The 23420-nt window shown below is 41.1% G+C and overlaps 1 protein-coding gene across 2 annotated transcripts in view; it reads left to right on the top strand.

Moving 5' to 3' along the window:
• The first annotated feature begins 13526 nt into the window (after nt 1–13526).
• The window catches only part of LOC110970969 (palmitoyltransferase ZDHHC5-A-like), a 37976-nt gene continuing 28082 nt past the window's right edge, over nt 13527–23420 (top strand). Inside the window, exons 1-2 of one of the 2 annotated variants that reach the window (XR_007940825.1) lie at nt 13527–13960; nt 21263–23001. Coding sequence is in view for 1 of the 2 variants with exons in the window: in XM_051945426.1 (XP_051801386.1) it covers nt 22838–23001 (164 nt within the window). In the remaining variant the exon portion in view is untranslated. The remainder of the gene's footprint in view (nt 13961–21262; nt 23002–23420) is intronic. The other variant, XM_051945426.1, reaches the window with a different exon arrangement.

The following is a 23420-nucleotide window of genomic DNA, read 5'->3' as shown; positions in this document are numbered from 1 at the left end:
CATGTTGGACCCTCTGGAGGACCACTTTTGGACCACGGGCCTCATGTTGGACACCCCTGGTTCAGATTAACACACTCCAAAGAGGCTTCAGGAGCTCCAGAACTGAACGCAGCGACCACAAAGTTGTCATTTTTAATTCTGCAGTAGTTTTGTTCATAGTGAACACCAGCGTTCTGAGTTAAATCAGATTAATCATGTCTAACAGTCAGAGACACAAACACACTGTTAGTTTGGATCATTTTCATTTGGTTAGAACACTAATTTGACAGTTTTACCAGGATCTGAACAAACAGAAAATAATTGTTGACAAAATCGAGACCAAGCACATGGACACTGCAGCAGACAGGTTCCTGCATGTGGCCACTGAATGATCAACAAACCAGTTATCCTCGTCTTTTTTCATCGTTGTGCAGAAACGTGTACAGCTGTGAGGAAGTGTTTCCATACACCATGAATATCACTGCAGTCCTGAGCTTCCAATGGCGCTGAACTCTCCAGATGGAATCAGTGAAACCCATTTATTTCTCCTTTTTAATAAAAAAAACTAGAAAGCATTTTGGCTCCTTCATAGATTCTCTGTTTTATGAGTAACTCTGCAAAACACACATGCATAGACGTACAGTTTGTGTGATGCAGAAAGCTGTTTTAACCACATTTTCATACCAACAACGTCCCCTGAGCGCCTCTGATTGACCCAAACAGACCTGAAGACGACAAAGCTCGACTGGAACAGGTCAGGAAAGTCACAGCTCCTCAAACTTCACATTTCCATGACAAACTTGTGCTTACAGCTGTGTGTTTGCAACATTAATTAGAAGTGTGTTGCTGGGAAAAGCTCAGCTCCAACTGGAAACAAGAAATAAAGTTTAAATCTGATCGATAATCTGGATCATGAGTTTATTGATCCCTATGTTCACTGGAAATCACAACTCTGTCATCAGAAGAGAAAGCATAAAACTGTCCACAAGCACAGCTCCTGTACAAGTCATACGAGTCACAGCTTCATGTTCCTGCTCAGAATCAGGACAGCAGCTCAGTGCTGAGCTGGGAGTGGAACCAGTGGAACCAGTGGAACCTCTGCTGGCTCCATCAGTCCGCTCTTTCTCCAGCAGGTTTGTGTTTGAGGGCCGCCTCAGAGCGGACGGAGCTCCTCATGGCTCTCTGCATCAGCCAGGTGGCCAGGTGGACGGAGACAAAGGCTCCACCGGCCGCCCACATCCAGTTCCTCCTGATCCAGCTCTGAGGCTTCATCACAGGACGCTCTGCAGGAGGAGCAGAGATCACAGATCAGACGGAGAAATCAGAGCACAAACAACCGGCATGTCCACAGAAGAAACAAAGGACGACGAGTCTTCCATCTTCTGGCCCTGGTCTTATGGAGAAACCTCATTTACAACTATGGTTTTATTTGAACCCTTGTGCCGTCCTGCAGGTCAAACTGACCCGTTTTAAAGATTGAAAATGTGGGAAAAAGTTACATTTTCACAGTGAAAACTTTCACAATTTTAGGAAATGATTTTGGTGTAAAAGAAGGAAATGTTAAAAAAATGTTTCTTTAAGAACATTCAGAAAAAAAATCAAGTCTTTAGGACAGACGGACAGACAGACAGACAGGCAGACAGACAGTTATACAGAGAGACAGACAGACAGTTATACAGAGAGACAGGCAGAAAGACAGGAAGACAGACAGACAGGCAGACAGACAGGCAGACAGGCAGACAGACAGGCAGTTATACAGACAGACAGACAGTTATACAGACAGACAGACAGACAGACAGTTATACAGAGAGACAGGCAGACTGACAGACAGACAGACAGACAGGCAGACAGTTATACAGACAGACAGGCAGACTGACAGACAGACAGACAGACAGACAGACAGTTATACAGACAGACAGGCAGACTGACAGACAGACAGACAGACAGACAGGCAGACGGACAGGCAGTTATACAGACAGACAGACAGACAGACAGTTATACAGACAGACAGGCAGACAGGCAGACAGACAGGCAGACAGAGAGACAGGCAGAAAGACAGGAAGACAGACAGACAGGCAGACAGACAGGCAGACAGGCAGACAGTTATACAGACAGACAGGCAGACAGACAGGCAGACAGACAGACAGGCAGACAGAGAGACAGGCAGAAAGACAGGAAGACAGACAGACAGGCAGACAGGCAGACAGACAGGCAGTTATACAGACAGACAGACAGTTATACAGACAGACAGACAGACAGACAGACAGACAGACAGTTATACAGACAGACAGACAGACAGACAGACAGACAGGCAGACAGACAGGCAGACAGACAGGCAGACAGGCAGGCAGACAAACTCGGCTCACTGCACAGACGCTCTGAGGAGTTTCATACCTCTGTTTACTTGCTCTTGGCTGCAGGAGGAGGGGGAGGCGCAGCGGCAGGAGGAGAAACGAAGGCGACGATGCCCGGCTCAGGGATGTAGTCCTGTCTGTCCTTGTGCAGCAGAGGGTTTGCCTTCAGAGTGTACCAGCCCCAGTGGATCAGCCCCAGACCTGTTCCCATCACAATCAGCACCTTGTAGTTATTCCAGAAGTCCCGCAGACCCATGACTTGACAGGAGGAGCTGGAAGAACAAGCAAACATGACTCACACCTCACAATACTACTGGACCAATAAGGCTGAAATGCAGGGGATTCAAGTGTTAGACCAGGGGTGTCCACCATGAGGCCCGTGGGCCAAAAGTGGTCCTCCAGAGGGTCCAATCCGGCCCTCAAAGTGTAAAAATTACAGAGAAGACATTAACTGCAGATTGTAAATTAGTAAAACTATAAATTTAAAATTATTTCTAGACCATGACAAGTTGTTTGGATCAGAAAGTAAAATACTGGATTGTTCTTTGTTCCTTTGTGTCTCATTTTTGTAATATTTTGTCTTGTTTTTGTATTTTTTTGTCTGACTTTCATCTCATATTTTTGTTGTTTTGTTTCTCATTTTTGTTGTTTTGCATTTCCTTTTTATCTTGCTTGTGGTTTTTTTTGTTGTGCCATTTTATGTTTTGCTTTATTCACTGTTTTGCGTGTCGCTTTGTGTTTTTTTGTCTTTTTTTTGTCATTTATCCTTTTTTGTTGCTTTGTAATTTGTCTACTTTTTTCTCTTTTTTGTTTTATTTCATGTCGTCTGTCAAATTTTTTGTCGTTTTACCTCTTGTTTTTGTTGCTTTTTGTCTAACTTTTGTTTTTCATCTCATGTTTTTGTCGTTTTGTTTGTTTCAATAAAAACACTAACAGGGTCAGTGATTTTGACTCATTTTTGTGTCTTTGAGATAATTTTTGAATCATTTAGGACAAATTTCATGCCATTGTGCACTAATCTTTAGTAATTATGGATCATTACCAAGTCATTCTGGACGGGTCAATATATAATTGTGGGACTTTTTGTATTATAATTGGTATTTCAGTAATATCCAGTCATTTTTTTATTATTAAGTGATGGTTTACATAATAAATAATTATGGAATTTGTAAAGACATGATCATAATGAACATAAAAACATTAGTTTTTTTTTACGTTTAATAAAAATGTATGCAAATATATCCGATGGACTTCAAATGTCGCTCAGTATTGACCCGACTAAGTGGGAGAACACACTCTGAATACGTACAGTAATATCTTCCTGTTGTTATTATTGGGCTATGATCTGTATTTCCTTTTTAGTAGATACAACACAGGGTTAAATGAAGGGTTTAACCTCATAAAAGTGTGGTTGCTAAATAGAAAGAGTACAGCATGAAATATCTAATTAATTTGTCTCGCCTGTCAGGTATCAACAACACAATCAGAGGTTGTTTACTGTGTGTTTATCAGATTTAAATCACACAATCAACTGCAGCTAAGAAAGCTAACAATGACGCGATGCTAGCAGCCTGTTAGCCGGATGTCTAGCCTGTTCGACCGCCTGATTATAAATCTGAGCAGGAGGAATCAAACTTAATCAAAGTTAACATAAATAAATCAATTAAGTAAGATGCTTCACCTTCAGAGATCAGCTGTTGCTCCTGCGCCGACCATGATGTCCGGATCCGGATTGAAGGCGACTGACCAGATGCCTGAACTGTGTATTTCGCTGCGTCAAGTAATTAGCCTAACTGTTCAAAACAGAGGTAAATTTAAAACACGTGTATTCTTATATATTTTATATATAAGTTTACAGGTTACGTGAATTAAAACACAACCCCCAAATACGTTGGTGACTGCATAACTGCTTTTACACACAGGCAACACAGCAGCAGCCTCACACGTCACGTGATATGACGGCGGAAGATTAAGCCCGTGAAAGGGCGCTGAGTTGTTCCTTTCAAAATAAAATAACTACTATTCTAAAAATATTAACGATAAAAATTAGTAGATAGATAGATAGATAGATAGATAGATAGATAGATAGATAGATAGATAGATAGATAGATAGATAGATAGATAGATAGATAGAATTCAATAATATAAAGATTTCGGTTTCTTTTCTAAATATATCATACTGAAAGCAAAACCTGAGCAGTCATCCATCCATTATTATAATCCTCATTAACATAAACCTACTTTCAAGAACCACTCATGATGAGTATATTTAAAGATATTTGTCATCATTATAAAACATGACTATTATAAGAAATATAGAACAGTGATTTCCTCACTTGACACACAACATTCAGGCGTGCTCCAATCAAGTGCATGAGGACTTGGGGCCATCCCACTAACCAACCATCAAGTGCATGAGGGCTCCATCAAGGACATTTTGAGCTTATTACTTTCTGTTCGTCTGTATTTCTACAGACTTTTCCTGAGTCAGTTACCCATGGTTCATTTGCTGTGACGGAGCCAAAACAAGTAGTGGAGCAGGAACCAACCCCAAAGTTACTAGAAAAAGTTTACATGTAAATAAGCACACGCAGCTCACAGCTGACTTACAGCCACTGATGTGTGTAGTTGATTGTCCCATAATGACGTGATGAAAATCATTTTTTATTGTATGTTGTGAGTGTTACAAACTTGAAATTCACTGAGGTAATCCTTTGCGAATCCGTGCCCCCTCACAGCTTCCAGTCTTTGAATTGCACTTCAAAAGGACCAGCTGCTTTACAGTCAGGTATATATTATCTGGAGCTGCTTCTGCTAACAAATGTCTACATGAGCAAAGCATGTTCTGCTGTTAGCAGAAAGATTGAACACAAGAGTTTTCATGCACTCCCAGCATCTGAGGAATTAATGATCCAGTGGATTACTCTTTTTTCCTGTTGGCAATGTTCCAACGACAACAGGATCATCCAGAGTGTTAGCACACGGTGTGGCTTATGTAGCTAATATTGTCCTTAGCTTTGGTTGTGCACGCAGGTCAGAGCAGACATTAGAGACAATGGAAACTTCAAGAACAATGTAAAATCAAAGAACAAGAACTGGATGGGTTACTGCCAGAGAAAGTCTTGGTCTCACAGACAGACTGACATCTGTGTGGACTGTCCTGTGGGTAGCTCTGGTGCTATGTACTGTCAATCACAGACACAGAGAGAGTCTTCTTCCTGAAGGGGTGTGGAGCCCCTTAAGCAGCAAGCAACAGACACTGAAGCAGCCCATTTAGACCAGGCCTAGAGTCAGGGGTTACAGTCATGGTGGAATGAACTGTGGGTAATCTGTTTTTTTGTAAATTCGTGTCATAAAAGTCAGAATGTACTGACGAGGATTCACAGTGGAGAAGCAGTAAAACATAACTTCCAAAAAGGAAGCTGTTGTTTTTTTAAAAGTTACAATAAATAGAGAAGTGTCTCAGTTATCATTTAAGACTATTGCCATGGCGACAGAATATTCACCATCAAACAGAAAGTTGTTTTCAGAGGCTAGAATACTGAAAACACATCAAAGCTTGTCTCATGGGTCAGAAGTGGTGAAGATTTTTATTTTTGTGGGCGTTGTTGATGGATATGACCAAATGGCTCAGTGAACCAGCTATAAAATTTTAATAATTTAGCCTCAAACTTCATCAACATGTAGGAAGTTAAACTTAGATTTACATCCATTGTGCTACTTAAATATATATATTGTTCCTATATATATATCTGGCCCTAATTCTTGGGACTGTCTTGGGACTGAATGCCTCTATATGTGTTCAGTGACTGCATTGGAGGGTTGGTTAACCAAACAATAGTGGCAAATAAAGCATGAGTGTTATTACTATTTCTATTGTTGATACCAGAGAAGCGGTACAATCTAGTTTTTGCAGATGCTATAATGAATCTGAAGCTTTTTCTTTCATTCTGCCCTCCTGGATTCTCTCTTCTGATTTTTGGAATTAAAATGTCAAAGAAGATTGATCAGTTTGACAGAGCTTCCATGAATAGCATCCAAATACATTTTCTGGACAGTCTTAGACCCTGTTTGAATATGTGTGGAAACTGATGCAAAGAAAATGTTCAGGTCTGAAGGGAATCTAATGAGGGAGTGAAGGAGAATCTAATCTGGACACTAGGGGGCAGAGTGGTCATAACGAAAGAAAAGAAGAAGTACACAGCTACAGAAGCCGAACTGGAAATGTGCTTGAATTAAAATACATCCTTAAAACCAACAGCTATGTTTCCACCCTTTTTTTAATCAATTCTAGAAAGACTGGAAACGTTAAAGTTGAGAGCTGCTTCAATCAGAACTCTTGCGTTGCTGCTACTGTCCAACCATGTTTTCATTAGAAGCATGAAAAGTAGCTGCTAAGAACTGATAAAATCATTAATAATTAGAAGGACTTGCAGAAATTTCTGGCACAGTTAAACATTCTGTCTGACTTTAGGTGGTGGAGTGAGCATTAGTGCTTTCTTAATTGACTTGTTGCTGTGTTCGTCTCTGCAGCAGACAATCAGTCCACGTTCTGGCTGGAATAGATGCTTTTGATCTGATGCAGGGTCAGAGGAATGCCAGCCATGTAGACCACAGGGTCCACCATGAGGCCCGTGGTCCAAAAGTGGTCCTCCAGAGGGTCCAATCCGGTCCTCAGAGTGTAAAAATTACAGAGAAGACATTAACTGCAGATTGTAAATTAGTAAAACTATAAATTTAAAATCATTTCTAGACCATGACAAGTTGTTTGGATCAGAAAGTAAAATACTAGATTGCTCATTGCTCTTTTGTTGTTTTTTGTCTCATTTTTGTAATATTTTGTCTGTTTTTGTTGTTGTTTTGTTGTTTTCTGTCTTTTTTTATTCGACTTTCATCTCATATTTTTGTTGTTTTGTGTTTCTTTTTCGTCTCGCTCATGTTTTTGTCTTTTTTGTCATTTTGTGTTTTGCTTTATTCATTGTTTGCGGTGTGTGTGCCGTTTTTGTTATTTTTTTGTGTTTTGTCTCGTTTTTGTCATTTGTCCATTTTTTTTGTCGCTTTGTAACTTTTTAGTTGAGTTTTGTCTCTTTTTTGTTTTGTTTGGTGTCGTTTCTCAAATTTTTTTGTCGTTTTGTGTCTTGTTTTTGTCATTTTGCGTCTAATTTTTGTAATATTTTATCTTGTCTTTGTCTTTTTATTGTCTGATTTTTGTCATTTGTCTCATGTTTTTATTGTTTGTCGTTGTGTGTTTCCTTTTCATCTCATTTTTGTCATTCTGTGTTTTGTTTTAATCGATGTTTTGTATCATTTTTGTTGTTTTGTTTTTTTGTCTTTTTTATCTGACTTTTGTCGTTTTGATCTTATAGTAAAACTGGTCACCTGGAGATCAAACTGGGCTGAATGTGGAACCTGGACTAGAATGAGTTGGACACCTCTGATTTAGCCGATCTACCGTGAAGGCCTGACTCTTGGACTGCAGCACCAATGTTTTTGAATGATTGAAAAACAAAGCTAACTTTCAGTAGGATTAAAACCCTAAAGGTTCACTAAAGGTCCCATATCACACCCCTTTTCTGAAAATTAAAGTCCTCAGAATGTGTAATTGGATTTATCAGCTCAAAAATATCACAAATATGGTTTATTTTACCCTGACTCCACTTTCTCCTTGCAGCAAGAAGATCCCCGGTTCAAATCCCGGCCTGGGATCTTTCTGCATGGAGTTTGCATGTTCTCCCTGTGCATGCGTGGGTTTTCTCCGGGTACTCCGGCTTCCTCCCACAGTCCAAAAACATGCTGAGGTTAATTGGTTACTCTAAATTGTCCGTAGGTGTGAATGTGAGTGTGATTGTGTGTCTGTATACACACGTGGACAAAATTGTTGGTACCCCTCAGTTAAAGAAGGAAAAACCCACAATTCTCACTGAAATCACTTGAAACTCACAAAAGTAACAATAAATAAAAATTTATTGAAAATTAAATAATCAAAATCAGCCATTACTTTTGAATTGTTGATTAACATAATTATTTAAAAAAAACAAACTAATGAAATAGGGCTGGACAAAAATGATGGTACCCATAACTTAATATTTTGTTGCACAACCTTTTGAGGCAATCACTGCAATTAAACGATTTCTGTATTTGTCAATGAGCGTTCTGCAGCTGTCAACAGGTATTTTGGCCCACTCCTCATGAGCAAACAGCTCCAGTTGTCTCAGGTTTGATGGGTGTCTTCTCCAAATGGCATGTTTCAGCTCCTTCCACATATGTTCAATGGGATTCAGATCTGGGCTCATAGAAGGCCACTTTAGAATAGTCCAACGCTTTTCTCTCAGCCATTCTTGGGTGTTTTTGGCTGTGTGTTTTGGATCGTTGTCCTGTTGGAAGACCCATGACCTGCGACTGAGACCAAGCTTTCTGACACTAGGCAGCACATTTCTCTCCAGAATGCCTTGATAGTCTTCAGATTTCATCGTACCTTGCACACTTTCAAGACACCCTGTGCCAGATGCAGCAAAGCAGCCCCAAAACATTACTGAGCCTCCTCCATGTTTCACCGTAGGGACAGTGTTCTTTTCTTCGTATGCTTGCTTTTTGAGTCTATGAACATAGAGTTGATGTGCCTTACCAAAAAGCTCCAGTTTGGTCTCATCCGTCCAAAGGACATTCTCCCAGAAGCTTTGTGGCTTGTCAACATACATTTTTGCAAATTCCAGTCTGGCTTTTTTATGAGTTTTTTTCAGCAGTGGTGTCCTCCTTGGTCGTCTCCCATGAAGTCCACTTTGGCTCAAACAACGACGAATGGTGCGATCTGACACTGATGTACCTTGGCCTTGGAGTTCACCTTTAATTTCTTTGGAGGTTGCTCTGGGCTCTTTGGATACAATTCCAACGATCCGTCTCTTCAATTTGTCATCAATTTTCCTCTTGCGGCAAACGTCCAGGGAGGTTGGCTACTGTCCCGTGGGTCTTGAACTTCTGAATAATATGAGCCACTGTTGTCACAGGAACTTCAAGCTGTTTAGAGATGGTCTTATAGCCTTTACCTTTAAGATGTTTGTCTATCATTTTTTTCGGATGTCCTGGGACAATTCTCTCCTTCGCTTTCTGTTGTCCATGTTCAGTGTGGTACACACCTTTTCACCAAACAGCAGGGTGACTACTTGTCTCCCTTTAAATAGGCAGACTGACTGATTATGAGTTTGGAAACACCTGTGATGTCAATTAAATGACACACCTGAGTTAATCATGTCACTCTGGTCAAATAGTTTTCAATCTTTTATAGAGGTACCATCATTTTTGTCCAGGCCTGTTTCATTAGTTTGTTTTTTTAAATAATTATGTTAATCAACAATTCAAAAGTAATGGCTGTTTTTGATTATTTAATTTTCAATAAATTTTTATTTATTGTTACTTTTGTGAGTTTCAAGTGATTTCAGTGAGAATTGTGGGTTTTTCCTTCTTTAACTGAGGGGTACCAACAATTTTGTCCACGTGTGTATGTAGCCCTGTGACAGACTGGTGACCTGTCCAGGGTGTCCCCTGCCTTCACCAGAGTCAGCTGGGATAGACTCCAGCACCCCCCATGACCCTAGTGAGGATAAAGCGGTGTATAGAGGATGGATGGATGAGTCCTGGTTCTAACCCTGTTCTAAATGGGTTTCACCGTCTCTAGCTATCCACACCTTCTTCCAACAGAAGACTCTCTCTGTGTCTGTGATTGACGGCAAAACTGTTGTTTTTAACTCGTGTGAATATGGTGGGTTTGTCAGACAGTTCTGCGGTTGCAAAATCTGTGTTTTAGAGGTGTAGCAGCAGTTTTTCTTGAGTTCAAGATGCACTCAAGCACAGCAAATAACATCAGAGCACAGTGAACCACCCAGTCCTTGTTAATCTGACCATCTCTCAGCTTACCTTTGATCTGTGGGCATCCCATCAAAGCTAATGATAACATACATTAGACACACAATATGCTAACCTTGAGGATATTTCTATTGTAAAGCAACAAAATTCCGTGGAGTTTCCTTGGATTGTGGGTGTGCATGGAGATTTGTGCTTCTTCTTACAGCCCATTTGGTGTACATTTTATTCACTGAGCACTTTTCAAGTTAAACCTCGTGTCGTCCTGCAGGTCAAAATGAGCCGTTTTAAAGTCTGAAAATGTGGAAAAAACCTAACCCTAACCCTAACCCTTCACAGTGAAACTTCTAAGGTCCACATTTTCAACATTTTTGGGAAATTTCTGACCATTGTTTGGTGGGAAAAAGAAATGTTAAAAAACAAGGTTTCTTTAAGAACATTCACATAAAAACCAACCAAACCCCAGCGAATTTTGCTGGATTTTGGTACACTTTTATGTGAATGTTCTTAAGAAAATACTAGAAGTTTTATGTCATCACATTATATATTTTTAGGATTTTTGGAAGACCTTTATTATTATTTTTTTAAAAATATTTACAAGAATTTTCTTGCCAAATTTGGGGGATTTAAAATATTTTTTAGAATAAAACTTTTACAGGAAACATTTCAGGAATTCTTGGAATTTTCTTCCTGAAGGTTTTGCAAATTTAGAGTTTGAAAATGTGGAAAAAATAACTTCCGATGTCCGCATTCTCAACATTTTGGGGACTCAAACCAGGGATCTTCTTGCTGCAAGGCGAAAGTGCTAACCACTACTCCACTGTGCAGCCCTATTTCTAGGATGTTTTTGGAAAATTTTTACTTATTTTTGAAAATATTTACAATTTTTATTGTTTTTAATTTTATTTCTTGCCAAATTTGGAGTTTTTTCAAAAAAATAAACCTTTAAGGGAAACTTTAAGGAACTTTCTTCCTAAAGATTTTGCAAATTTTTATAAATTTGGGGAATTTTTGTTTTTTTTCAGACAAGTGAACAATATTTATGGTGCCGTAAATGAGGACAACAGGAGGGTTAAAAAAGATCCCAGAACAACACTAATGAACACAAGTAATCATTACAGTGGACTGGAAGTCTTTCAGGATGAACCTATAGCTCCATATGATGGTGCACATATTAAAAACTGTTGTCTTTGTGCGACCCCCTCTATTGTCCTGATGGCTGGGTATTAAATTTGTTATTGTTTAGGAGATTGAGTGCGTGTATTGACGTGAAGCTTGGTCATGTGAGCCCCTGCTGTCATTTTAATCTAGTCTTTGTGTATTCTGTGAGAACCCCCTCCCCGACATTAGTGTCAGTGTGTCACTTGAGAGGATTAAAACTTCATCTCAGACACAGCTAATGTACCAGCCATGTTTAGCGGTGATGATAAAATGTTGTAGCAAAACAAACTGAATGACCTACAGGGTCAATATATAACTGCAGGACTTTTTGTATCATAGTCGATCTTTTTGCTGTTTTCAGGAGTAAAAGTGAAATGTAAAGTTATTTATAAAGATGTTGTACTAAACCTGTTGTCTGTTGACTACTTTATATGAAATAAGTCAGAAAGCCTTGGAGTCTTCCAGTCTTTTCTTCAGGAGGAAATGACATCATGTGGAGCAGGTCATGTGATCTGGAATAAACACACTTCCTGGAGAGGAGTTTTTGGAACGGGGAACTTAGTGGAAAGGGATTTAATTTGTTATTTTACGTATAAAATGTGATACATTGACAAAACAGAAATATCTGTCATGATTATCTCAACTTAATAAAAAGAACAGAATCCAAACTATTTGTGAATCAGCTCATTTTATTATTGTTTAGCTCATTAGAAGGTGGTTGGTGTTAAATTCAGACGTTATTTAGTTGACATTTTAGTGATATCCAGTCATTTTTATTAATAAGTGACTGTTTCCAAAATAGAGCTACACAGTGGAGTAGTGGTTAGCACTTTCTCCTTGCAGCAAGAAGATCCCCGGTTCAAATCCCGGCCTGGGCCTGGGATCTTTCTGCATGGAGTTTGCATGTTCTCCCTGTGCATGCGTGGGTTTTCTCCGGGTACTCCGGCTTCCTCCCACTGTCCAAAAACATGCTGAGGTTAATTGGTTACTCTAAATTGTCCGTAGGTGTGAATGTGAGTGTGATTGTGTGTCTGTATATGTAGCCCTGTGACAGACTGGTGACCTGTCCAGGGTGTCCCCTGCCTTCACCCGAGTCAGCTGGGATAGACTCAAGCACCCCCCATGACCCTAGTGAGGATAAAGCGGTGTATAGAGAATGGATGGATGATCATAATGAACATCTTAAAAAAACTCAATTTTTGAGTCATTTTTAGCAAGTTTTATGTCAACTTAAATCTTTTCTCATTATTTTGGATAATTTTTGTGTGTTTGGGATAATTTTCAAGTCAATGAAGACAAATTTCATGTCATTCAGACTAATTTTCTGTTATTATGGATCAAATTTAAGATATTGTGGACAATTTTTGAGTCATTTTGGACAATTTTCAAGTCATTTTGAACAATTTTCTTGTCATTTTAAACAAGTTTTATGTCAACTTGGATCTTTTGTCATCATTTTTGGATCATTTTTGTGTCTTTGGGATAATTTTTGAGTCATTTATCATGAATTCCATGTCATTCTGGACTAATTTTCTGTGAATATGGATCATTTTCTAGTAATTCTGGACAGGTCAATATATAATTGTGGGACTTTTTGTAACATAGTTGACATTTTAATGATATCCAGTCATTTTTTTTTATTAATAAGTGATTGTTTCCCTAATAAATGATTATGGAATGTGTGAAGACATGATCATAATGAACATAAAAACATTATTATTTTTTTTTACAATTAATAAAAATGTATGGAAGATATATCTTGTGGTAATCTACCTGTTGAAATCAGGCAGGAGTCTTCCATTGGTGTATTCAAAACAAAGCTGAAGACCTATTAGTTTACTGCTACACATGAGTCTTAAATAGTTTGTTTTACTGATGTCCTTTATCAGTATGTATGTATTTCTGATGTTTTTATTATTTTTATCTCAATGTTCAGCATTTGGACTAAATACGCTTTATAAATAAATGTATTATCATTATTATTATGGACTTCAGAAGTCCCTCAGTTACATACTGACCCTCCTAAATGATCTGCTGCAGCTCTGGACTGGGGAATCAATTTAACCACGATTTCGAGCAATCATGACGTCCGCTGTAATCAAGGCAGTGGGCGGGCTCACGGCTGCAGACGCAATGGGATAGGCTCGCGGCTTGATTGACACTCACGTCATCCAGTGAGAGTTACTTTCATTGCAATAATTCCGCTGTTGGACTCTGGCTTCAGAATTTTGTGAAAAATATGTCGGCCTCTGGGAATGTTTCACCTACCAATTTTACTGTTGTGTGAGAGGAGCACATACTTCTAATGATATTGTATTTATTTGGCTATATTCCCAGATTGCGGCTGTTGGAAATAAGTTAGAAAGCCCGGAAGCTTGTAGAAGCGGCTAGCACCGTTAGCTACCTGTGGTTAAATATCGTCAGTCTTATCGGTGGCTGGTCGCTAGCTAACCGTGTCTCTGTAAAACAGCCTGGTAGTGGGACAGCCAGCCACTGAGGCTAGTGGACGTGGATATGGGGATAATAGTGGATGAAAGGACTTGTCTCCCAGGAGGAAATAACGTGACTGAGGCTGAGATATCCCATTCACCGGGCCATTGTTGAAGCAGGTGAGGTGAACTGTTAGCCTGCCGTTAGCCACGCTTCGCTCACTGCTAGCTGATGTAAATGTTAAAAGAGGAATCTGTAACGGATATAAATGTACACAGAGCCTTACCAAGCACCGCTCATGTGTGTGTGGATGTCATACATGTTCTTTATATTCCGTTACTGTCGTGTCAGCATGCTCGGTACGTCTCCATTTTATTTCTATTTCACCGTAATGAATTCTCTGCTGACAGAAGCTAACATTGAAATATAAATCCATCCTCATGCTGCTCCTCAGCCCTGGGTCCTGGTGTTTTTATCGTCCTAATTAACATTCTGCGTCCACACCCCTGCTCGAGAATCACAGCTATCCACAGCTATGGGCTGAACACGGCATTATTACCGACACATTCCCCAAATTTGACTGGGAACCGTTATTTCCTTCAAAGCACCGGAAGCCCCCGCAAGATTATAAACCGATTTTAGGACCGTATTCTAGAACCGAGCTGAGAAGAGGACATGTACGTTTGGTTGGAGTTGTCTGAAGAGAGCCTGCAGGGCCGTTTGAGTCGGTGTGAATCAGGGTTTGCGTGTCCGTCCACCATGCTCTGTTTAATGTAGACCATTCATGGACGCTACAGAATTAAATTGAGGTGATAATGGAGCACTGGAGAGACACCCATGATCGAGTGGTGAAGTTGTGGCTAAAGTGTGATCGTTTTGCTGCTTTCGTGCATGAACGATGCACTGCAGCTGCCAAACACACCCAGGATTCATGTTAGGAGGTGCTGCCGATGGTGTGGGCTTCCTGAGAGGTACTGAGGGATCTTCTGCCTTCTAGGATTCTGCATCATGGTGTAAAAAGCACAGAATGAACCGGAGGATGGATCTCATTTCTGTGTGTTCCTTCAAGAAATGCAGATAAACCCACCAATGTATAGAAACGTAATAAGGTCAACCATTTTTGAACGTGTTGGGCTGTGAATCCTGGCTTTATACAGCATGTCAGAGTGGGTTTATACTCTACTGTACAGAGATGCACAGTTTTGGAGGTACCAGGTGTTACAAACCTTAACGTTGGACCTGATGTTTCATATTATTAGGGTCCGAGCACCAAAGATGACCCTATTGAAACCCATGGGTTTATTATTATTATTATTATTATTATTATGATGATTTTTTCCGTTCTTTGAAACTCAAATTTGGTACCCTAAAAACACTTAAACTCGTGAAACTCCGCAGACACATAAGGACCGGCGAAAAATTTGATATTTTAGGGAAACTTCAAACATTTTCTATGACCAGTACGTATCACTTATTATCCCCCGCCTCCACGAAGTGGAAAAGGGGGATATAGATTTGGCGTCCGTCCCAGATGAAGGGGACAGCTTTTCTCGGAAACTATTACAGCTAGGATCACGAAATTTATTGTGTAGCTTCACACCATGGACACCTTGACCAAGTTCGAAAATGAGACCTGTGCGATAATATTTAACAGAGTTATGGCCCTTGATCACTATTTTGGATATAGACTCATAGACATCACATGTGGCGGGGGATATTGATGACCATGTCGTCTTGTTGTTATGAAATTTGATACACATGTGTAACTTATCAAGATGCACACAAATGTAATCGACAACCATACCCAAAAACCAACAGGAAGTCGGCCATTTTGAACTATGTGTCGTATTTGACACACAATGTGTCATATCACCCCTTCTTGTGTCACCATGATGCAGGAAGTGATGTATAACTAGGGCTGGCCCGAAATAGTGGTTTCTGGCCTCCGAATATTCGGGCCCTATTAAAGACGAATATCCGGATATTCGTTCCGCCCCGTATCGTCCGACCGGGGGGGGGGGGGGGCGCGGCGACGGCGGAGACGGCCCGAATATTCGGATCCGTTCGTCTGGTCTCCCGGGTCCACATTTTGCCCTCTTGTAGTCTTTAGTTAAACTGAAGAATTCCCAAACACCGGTCTTCAGCATCTTCTGTTTATGTAACAAAGTGAAGCGTGATTTCAGAGTCGGCAGCCACCCGACCATTCGGGTGGTGTTTACAAACACGAATGCAGGAGCCGAAATGAGCCGAAGAACACGGCGGGATGAGCCGAAATGGGCCGAAGGCTGACGGAAGAGACGAGCTCCGAATATTTTCGTCTGGGGGGAGGAGGGGGTGATCACATAGACATATGTGTATATGTTTATGTGATCACACGAGGAGATGAGCCGATGTGGGCCGAAGGCGGAGGGAAGACAGTAACGCTGCATATTGATGTCCGACGGCGGCAGGAGGTGGGTGGGGGTAGCGAATATTCGGATACCAAAATTAATATCCGGATAGTGCCGTAGCGAACGAATATTTGGATATTCGGGATATTCGGGTCCAGCCCTATGTATAACTAGCCTGGACATGCTCTGATCTGCTTCAAACTTTGTGTGTGATTAGCATCCAGCCCTGATAACCCATAGACCAATATACACTCACAGTGATAGCGCCACCTAGTGGATGGACAGGACATGCTGCATATCTGGCCTGTACATGCTCCATTCTGCCTGAAACTTTCTGTATGTGATCAGAGTCCGGCCCTCATCACATCCATAGGCCGAAATGTATCCGTGATTTTCATTTGTATTCCACCCCAACATTTCACAGGTGTAAAACAGTTTAGCTCAGCTTTACTGAAGAACATCAGATAACTGTTTTTCATGGTCTTTAGCAGTAATTTTTGTTGATAAATGAGACATTGCAATGGGACATGTCTGCATCTTCAAACCAGACACAAGGAAGTGAATTCAGTGACGTATGTGCATTATGTTTGGACTGCTATGATTGGTGGAAGTCACGAGAGGCGGGACAAAATAGCGGAAAAGTTGCAGTAAATGGACAAAATTGCGAGGTCGTGTAGAATTCATGGAGATTGGTTGAATTTGTGTTTAGTGTTGTGATTGCAAAATTGCAAATTCTTGGAGTGACTGACATTACTTTCTAGTCAGCTTGGAGGACTCCGTCCCGCAAATACAGGCAGTAGATTGTCCATAACGTATTCCATGCATGCCCACTACTGCTAAGCCGCCCTGGTCATGTAGTAACTGTGTGGGCTGCTTACTGACTGTTAGGGCGCTGTGCGGAAACTTGGGAGCTTAGAAAGATGACTGAATTTTTGTCAGTCAGACATGAGCAAAGATGTGGAAAGTATGACACTGCTGTTAGGGATTACACAAAGAAAGAAAACAGTCTCCTAAAATTAAGAATCAGTAATCTCACTCCATGGACAGTTGTAATGTGGGCAGGTAAGTTTTCTGTCCACGTTGTTGAGTAAACTGCCCTTTACTGTATAACTGGTTTGGTAGGTCAGTATCCTGTAATTCAGACTTAATAAAAACATGTCCAGGACTTGGTGTGGCTATCTATTTTAAGCTCGTGATTCATTTGTGAGTCTTTGTGTTACCATTCAATTTAATATTCTCAGTTTAGTACAAACAGATGGGGGCGCTGTAGTTCCACTTAAGTGTCTGCCAAACCTCTGACTACTGTCTTCTGGTCACAAAACATGAAGAAAACATGAAACGCAGTCAAAATAACTGGTCATGGTGTAGGCTGTTCGTGAATTACACACAAAAGGAGAGATGTATAAGAGTATGCAGCTTATTTTTTTTAAGACATCTTGATCTTTATCTTGTATGAAAATCCTGAATGAATATAAGTGTGACTTACTGAGTAGTGTCACTGGTTAATGGGTGTGTAAACAAGATTACACACAATTTACAATACAGTTTGGAATCACAGGAGTGTGGATCTTTTTTTTTTTTTAAAAGTCCAAGAACACATCCACAGTTCTGTTGTTTGGTCCTCAACCCAAGACCGTAATTAAATAATAAGAGAGACTTCAATCATTTTGACTGTAATAATCAATGCAAATCACTGTATTGATTATTAAAGTGCTTGAATGGGGCTGTGGAAGTTTTGCATTGTTCAGGTAATGCGGTTTGTGTTGGTCAGCCAGTGTTACTTTGTAGAGCTAGAGTTCAGTGCCAACATTAGTCTGTAGGTGATGTATTACTTGAAATTTGAATTTTAAATGTTAATGAACACGATTACAAAAATAGATTTTTTATGTTGCCAGAATTGTAGAAGATAAGAATAGTGGTAGTGTTTGGTTACTCCAAGAGTGATAACATGCAAGTACAGTTAATGACTGAAAGACAAAACCTTCAGAATCTGGTAAGGAAAGTGGTCTATTACATAAAACTATGGAGGAAAGTTCTGTGGTCAAATGGAACAAAAAAATCTGCTATTTGGCCACAGTGACCAGAAACATGTTGGGAGGAGAGAAGGTGGGCCTTTAACCCCAACAAGACTAAACCTGCCTTTAAACATGGTGGCGGTGGTATCATGCTCTGAGGCCGATTTGGTGCCAGTGGGTTAGTTAACTGGAGCTTTACTTAAAGTAAATGGAATAATGAAGGAGGATTATCTCCACATTCATCAGAAAAACCTGAAGGTTGAGTTTTGGATGCAGTTGGGTGTTACAACAGGACAGTGACCGCAAATACACATCAGAGGTGATAAATACATGACTCATTTAGACTTTAACCAAATATGAACATTGCTGTATGTGCTGTTCTTATTGTTTTTTTCTTAAGTTTTACTACTTTCTACATTGTAGATAAAGACTGAATACATCAAAACTATGAAGCAAGAAATATGGAATTATGTAGGAAACAAACAATTGTGAAATAACTCTAAACATGTTTTATATTTTAGATTCTTTGCTTTGATTGCTGCTTTGCAAACCCTTGGCTTTCTCTGGATGAGCTTCATGAGGTAGAACCTGAAATGGTTTCACTTCACAGGTGTTCCTTGTCAAGGTTCATTTGTGGAATTTCTTCCTTCTTAATGGGGTTGGGACCATCAGTTGTGTTGTGCAGAAGTCAGGTTGGTCCACAGTTGACAGCCCTATTTGACAACTGTTAGAATCCATATTATGGCAAGAACCAATCAGCTAAGAGAAACAACAGTCCATCATTACTTTAAGAACTGAAGATCAGTCAGTCTGGAAAACTGCAAGAACTTTGAATGTGTGTCAAAGTGCAGTCATAAAAACCATCCAGCTCTACGACCAAACTGGCTCCGTGAGGACCATGCAGGAAAGGAAGACCAAGAGTCTCCTCTGCTTCTGAGGAGAAGTTCATCTGAGTCTTCAGCCTCAGAAATGGAAAGTTACAGCAGCTCAGATTAGAGTCCAGATAAATGCCACACAGAGTTCTAGTAGCAGACACATCTCTACATCACCTGTTCAGAGGAGACTGACCAATCAGGTCTTTGTGGTCCAATAGCTGCTCAGAAACCACTACTAAGGAAAAGCAACAAGCAGAAGAGATTAGTTTGGACCCAGAAAAACCAGGAATGGACATTAGACCAGTGGAGATCTGGGCTTTGGTCTGATGAGTCCAAATGGATCTTTGGTTCCATCCACCGTGTCTTTGTGAGACCAGAGAAGATGAAGGGATGATCTCTACATGGATGGTTCCCACCGTGAAGCATGGAGAAATAGATGTGATGGTCTCTACATGCATGGTTCCCACTGTGAAGCATGGAGGAGGAGGTGTGATGGTCTCTACATGCATGGTTCCCACTGTGAAGCATGGAGGAGGAGGTGTGATGGTCTCTACATGCATGGTTCCCACCGTGAAGCATGGAGGAGGAGGTGTGATGGTCTCTACATGCATGGTTCTCACCATGCATCATGAAGGAGGTGGTGTGATGGTCTCTACATGCATGGTTCCACCATGAAGCATGGAGGAGGAGGTGTGATGGTCTCTACATGCATGGTTCTCACCATGCATCATGAAGGAGGTGGTGTGATGGTCTCTACATGAATGGTTCCACCATGAAGCATGGAGGAGGAGGTGTGATGGTCTCTACATGCATGGTTCTCACCATGCATCATGAAGGAGGTGGTGTGATGGTCTCTACATGCATGGTTCCACCATGAAGCATGGAGGAGGAGGTGTGATGGTCTCTACATGGATGGTTCCCACCGTGAAGCATGGAGGAGGAGGTATGATGGTCTCTGTTGGGGATTTATTCCAAACTGAAGGAACCCTGAACCAGCATGGCTACCACAGCATCCTACAGCCACATGACATCCCATCAGGTTTTAGGTTAGTTGGACCATCATTTATTCTCCAACAGGACAATGACCCCAAACACACCTCCAGGCTGTGAAGGACTATCTGACCAAGAAGGAGATGATGGAGATGACCTGGCCTCCACAGTCACCTGACCTAAACCCAATGCAGATGGTTTAGGATGAGATGGACCACAGAGTGAAGGTAGAAGGACCAACAAGTGCTCATCATCTCTGGAACTCCTTCAAGACTGTTGGAGAACCATTTCAGGTTCTGCCTCATGAAGCTCATCCAGAGAACGCCAAGAGTTTTTAAAGCAGGAATCAAAGCAGCAAATCTAAAATATACAACATGTTCTGACTCATTTCACACTTTTCTGTTTCCTACATAATTCCAGATGTGTTCATTCATAGTTCTGATGCCTTGAGTAAGGATCTACAACGGAAATAATCGTGAAGATAAAGAACCCTTCAATGAGAAGGTGTGTCCAAGCTAAAGACAGGCAGTGTATGTTTGTCATATTTCCAGGTGACCTGTAGTAAAGATGTCTGTGTTTTAGTCATTCCATCATAGAAAATAGGAGTTGTCGGAGTCACTGGAACCTCAAGACTTCCACGATATACATGGGCTTCAGAAGCGTATGTAAACTTTTGTTCACGGCTGTATCTGCAGCAAATGTTGAGTGATGTCAGCCTTTCCAGTGTGGCTGCTTTATCTTCACCTAAGCTAACAGTAATGCTTAGAGACATACTGTACCCCAAAAAATAATAGCAAATGAATAGTTTCATTACCGATGAAAGATGGCTACAACTGGATATCCTTGCCTGATCCAAAAATTGCAGTAACTGTGGAACCACCACAACTAATCTCATGATATGTACTAGTTCCTGACTTCGTCCAGAGGTCCCATGTCGGCTGTGCAAACATCCTAAAACGTTTGTACTCCAATTATTTGGTTGTACCGATGACAAGAACACGCTAAAGATGCTGCGTACCCTCTTGAATTCTGACCGGTGACTGTTTGGGCTCTGTATTAGGATGATCAAGTGCAGATAGGTTGGCGCTTTAGCTGTCCGTTTGCCATGTCTTATTGTTCAGTGGACAAACAAAGAACCAAAAAAATGTATTTTTGTCTACTGGAGTTTCTGATCTTCATACAACCCTTTGTTCTTCTCATTTTTACTGCAGGTGCAGCGTCTTGACCAACTATCGGACTGGATTCACTTTTTTTGTGACTGAGGACGACCTGTAGAGTTCTGCTATTTGATTCACATCTCACTTATGATCTATGAGCGAGGAGGCCAGGAGGAATGGGAAATGTTCTTCCATCCTGTTTTGAGGTTAGAGAATTGGCACTTCAAACCTGAAAACCTCAAGATACAACTGGCTTTTGGGATCTTCGTTTTCCACATACGAAAGCTTTTTGCTTTTTTGTTGAGGCTCTTTTTGGGACGTTATCTGGAGAGTGTGTTGTTGTGGGAGGGTGTTATCCAAGCCTGAGTGCTCTCTGCTGGGAAAGGAAGTCAGAGGGAAGTCCCTGGAGAAGACTGCAAAAAGGAAAGAACCAGCACTACCACTAGGAAGTAATCAGCATCTGGTCACACCGAACCCTCAGGGCTCCAGCGCAGTGCAGTAGATCTAGCTGTTCCTCTACGACTTCATGTACATGGATACTAATGGATAGTCCACTGGATTATCATCTAGACACAATCACCGCCTGCTTTTTGTCTTCTTATCATGTCCACGGTGTTGCTGGCAGGTGAGGTGGTTTAGATCTGCCACCAGCTGGGTTTAGGGATGCCCCGACACAAGAAAACCAGGCTGCTCCACTGGCCCGCTTACAGACTGCTGCTTCTAATACCAGCCCTGAACTGAAAAACGGCGTCTCCTCCTCCAACAGCGAGCAAGGGGTAAACGTTTTTAATTTGCAAGACTTTATTTCAGCCTGCTACGCTACGAGTGCTGAAAACCTTCTGTTGGAATGAACTTTGTGTTGATGCAGACTTTGCTACCAGACCTGCACTAAGCCGAGCAAAACCACCGAAGAAGGAAACAGAAAACATATTATCTTCTCAGGCCTTTTTTCTTTCAAGCTTTCCTCTTTTTTTCCCCCCCCTCTTTCTTTCATTGTTTTACTATGTCCATTTCATACCAAAACAGTCCTACCTCTGCCTGCTCTCGTACCATAAAATCTAACCATCGGACTAAAATAGTTCACGTCTGAGAGGCAGTTTAGCAGAACGTTCCTCTCAGTTGTCACACCAAAACACTAAAGAAGATTGTTGTGTTTTAACCAAAAAGGGCCCACTGTTGTGTTCTTGGATTGGTTCACCTTGTTCCACAGCAGGCTAGTTTACTCCTTTTAGACTGATTGTAGAAGTGATCACTTTCTGTCAGCCTGTCATTAACTGGCTGTGTTGGTGAACGGAGTGGAACAAGCGGTAACAGTCGCTCGAACACGTTTGTCTTCACAATCAGGAGCCGTCTTGTTCAGTCGGTCTTCCCAACTGAAGAAACGAGGCTTTTACAGCAGAGAGAAACCGACCGTTCGCTCCTCCTCTCATCTAAGCCCAGCGTTTCCCTCTTTGCCATCTCAGAGATGAAACCCTCTGCGACTGTTTCACCGTCTCTTTCGTAGCTCTTCTTTCCCTGGGTTTCCTTTTTAGCCAGTCTGCCATTTATACTCCCTCACTATCAGTCCACCTAGAGGAGCATTTATCTGTGGATCGCCCCCCATCTTTGGTGTAGCGTTTCGAGGACGTGATGACAGGCGGTAGCAGTAAGAGTGGAGGTCGGGGTCCGTCCTTGTCACCCCTGCCTCACGCCGTGGTCCCGCCCAGCCGACCCTTACGACCGTCCCGCTACGTCCCGGTGTCTGCAGCCACCTTCTTCCTCGTCGGGTCCACCACGCTCTTCTTCTGCTTCACGTAAGTCACAGCGACGATTATAAGCCGTGAGGAAATGCATCTTTGATTGTGACGTGTTTTATTTGTAATGGAGAGCAGGACTCTGTTGTTTGTCTTATCTGTTTAAATCAGGGGTGTCAAAAGTCATTTAGTTCAGGTTCCAGATTCAGCCCAGTTTGATCTGAAGTGGACCGGACCAGTTTTACTATATGATCAATATGTCAAAAGTCAGATAAAAAATACACAAAAACAAGACAAAATATGGGGAAAATGAGACACAGACTGTCAAAAAATGAGACAACACAAAATAAAACACACAAAAAGTTAGACAATTTACAAAGCAACAAAAAAGAGACAAGAAGACACAAAATGGCATGCAAAATAACGAATAAAGTAAAACGCAAGTGAGAAAAAGGAAACAAAACAGCAAAAACAAGAAA

The sequence above is a fragment of the Acanthochromis polyacanthus genome, chromosome 3 (assembly GCF_021347895.1).
Source record: "Acanthochromis polyacanthus isolate Apoly-LR-REF ecotype Palm Island chromosome 3, KAUST_Apoly_ChrSc, whole genome shotgun sequence".
NCBI classification, from domain to species: Eukaryota; Metazoa; Chordata; class Actinopteri; family Pomacentridae; genus Acanthochromis; species Acanthochromis polyacanthus.
This window is presented reverse-complemented; position numbering and strand designations above follow the sequence as displayed.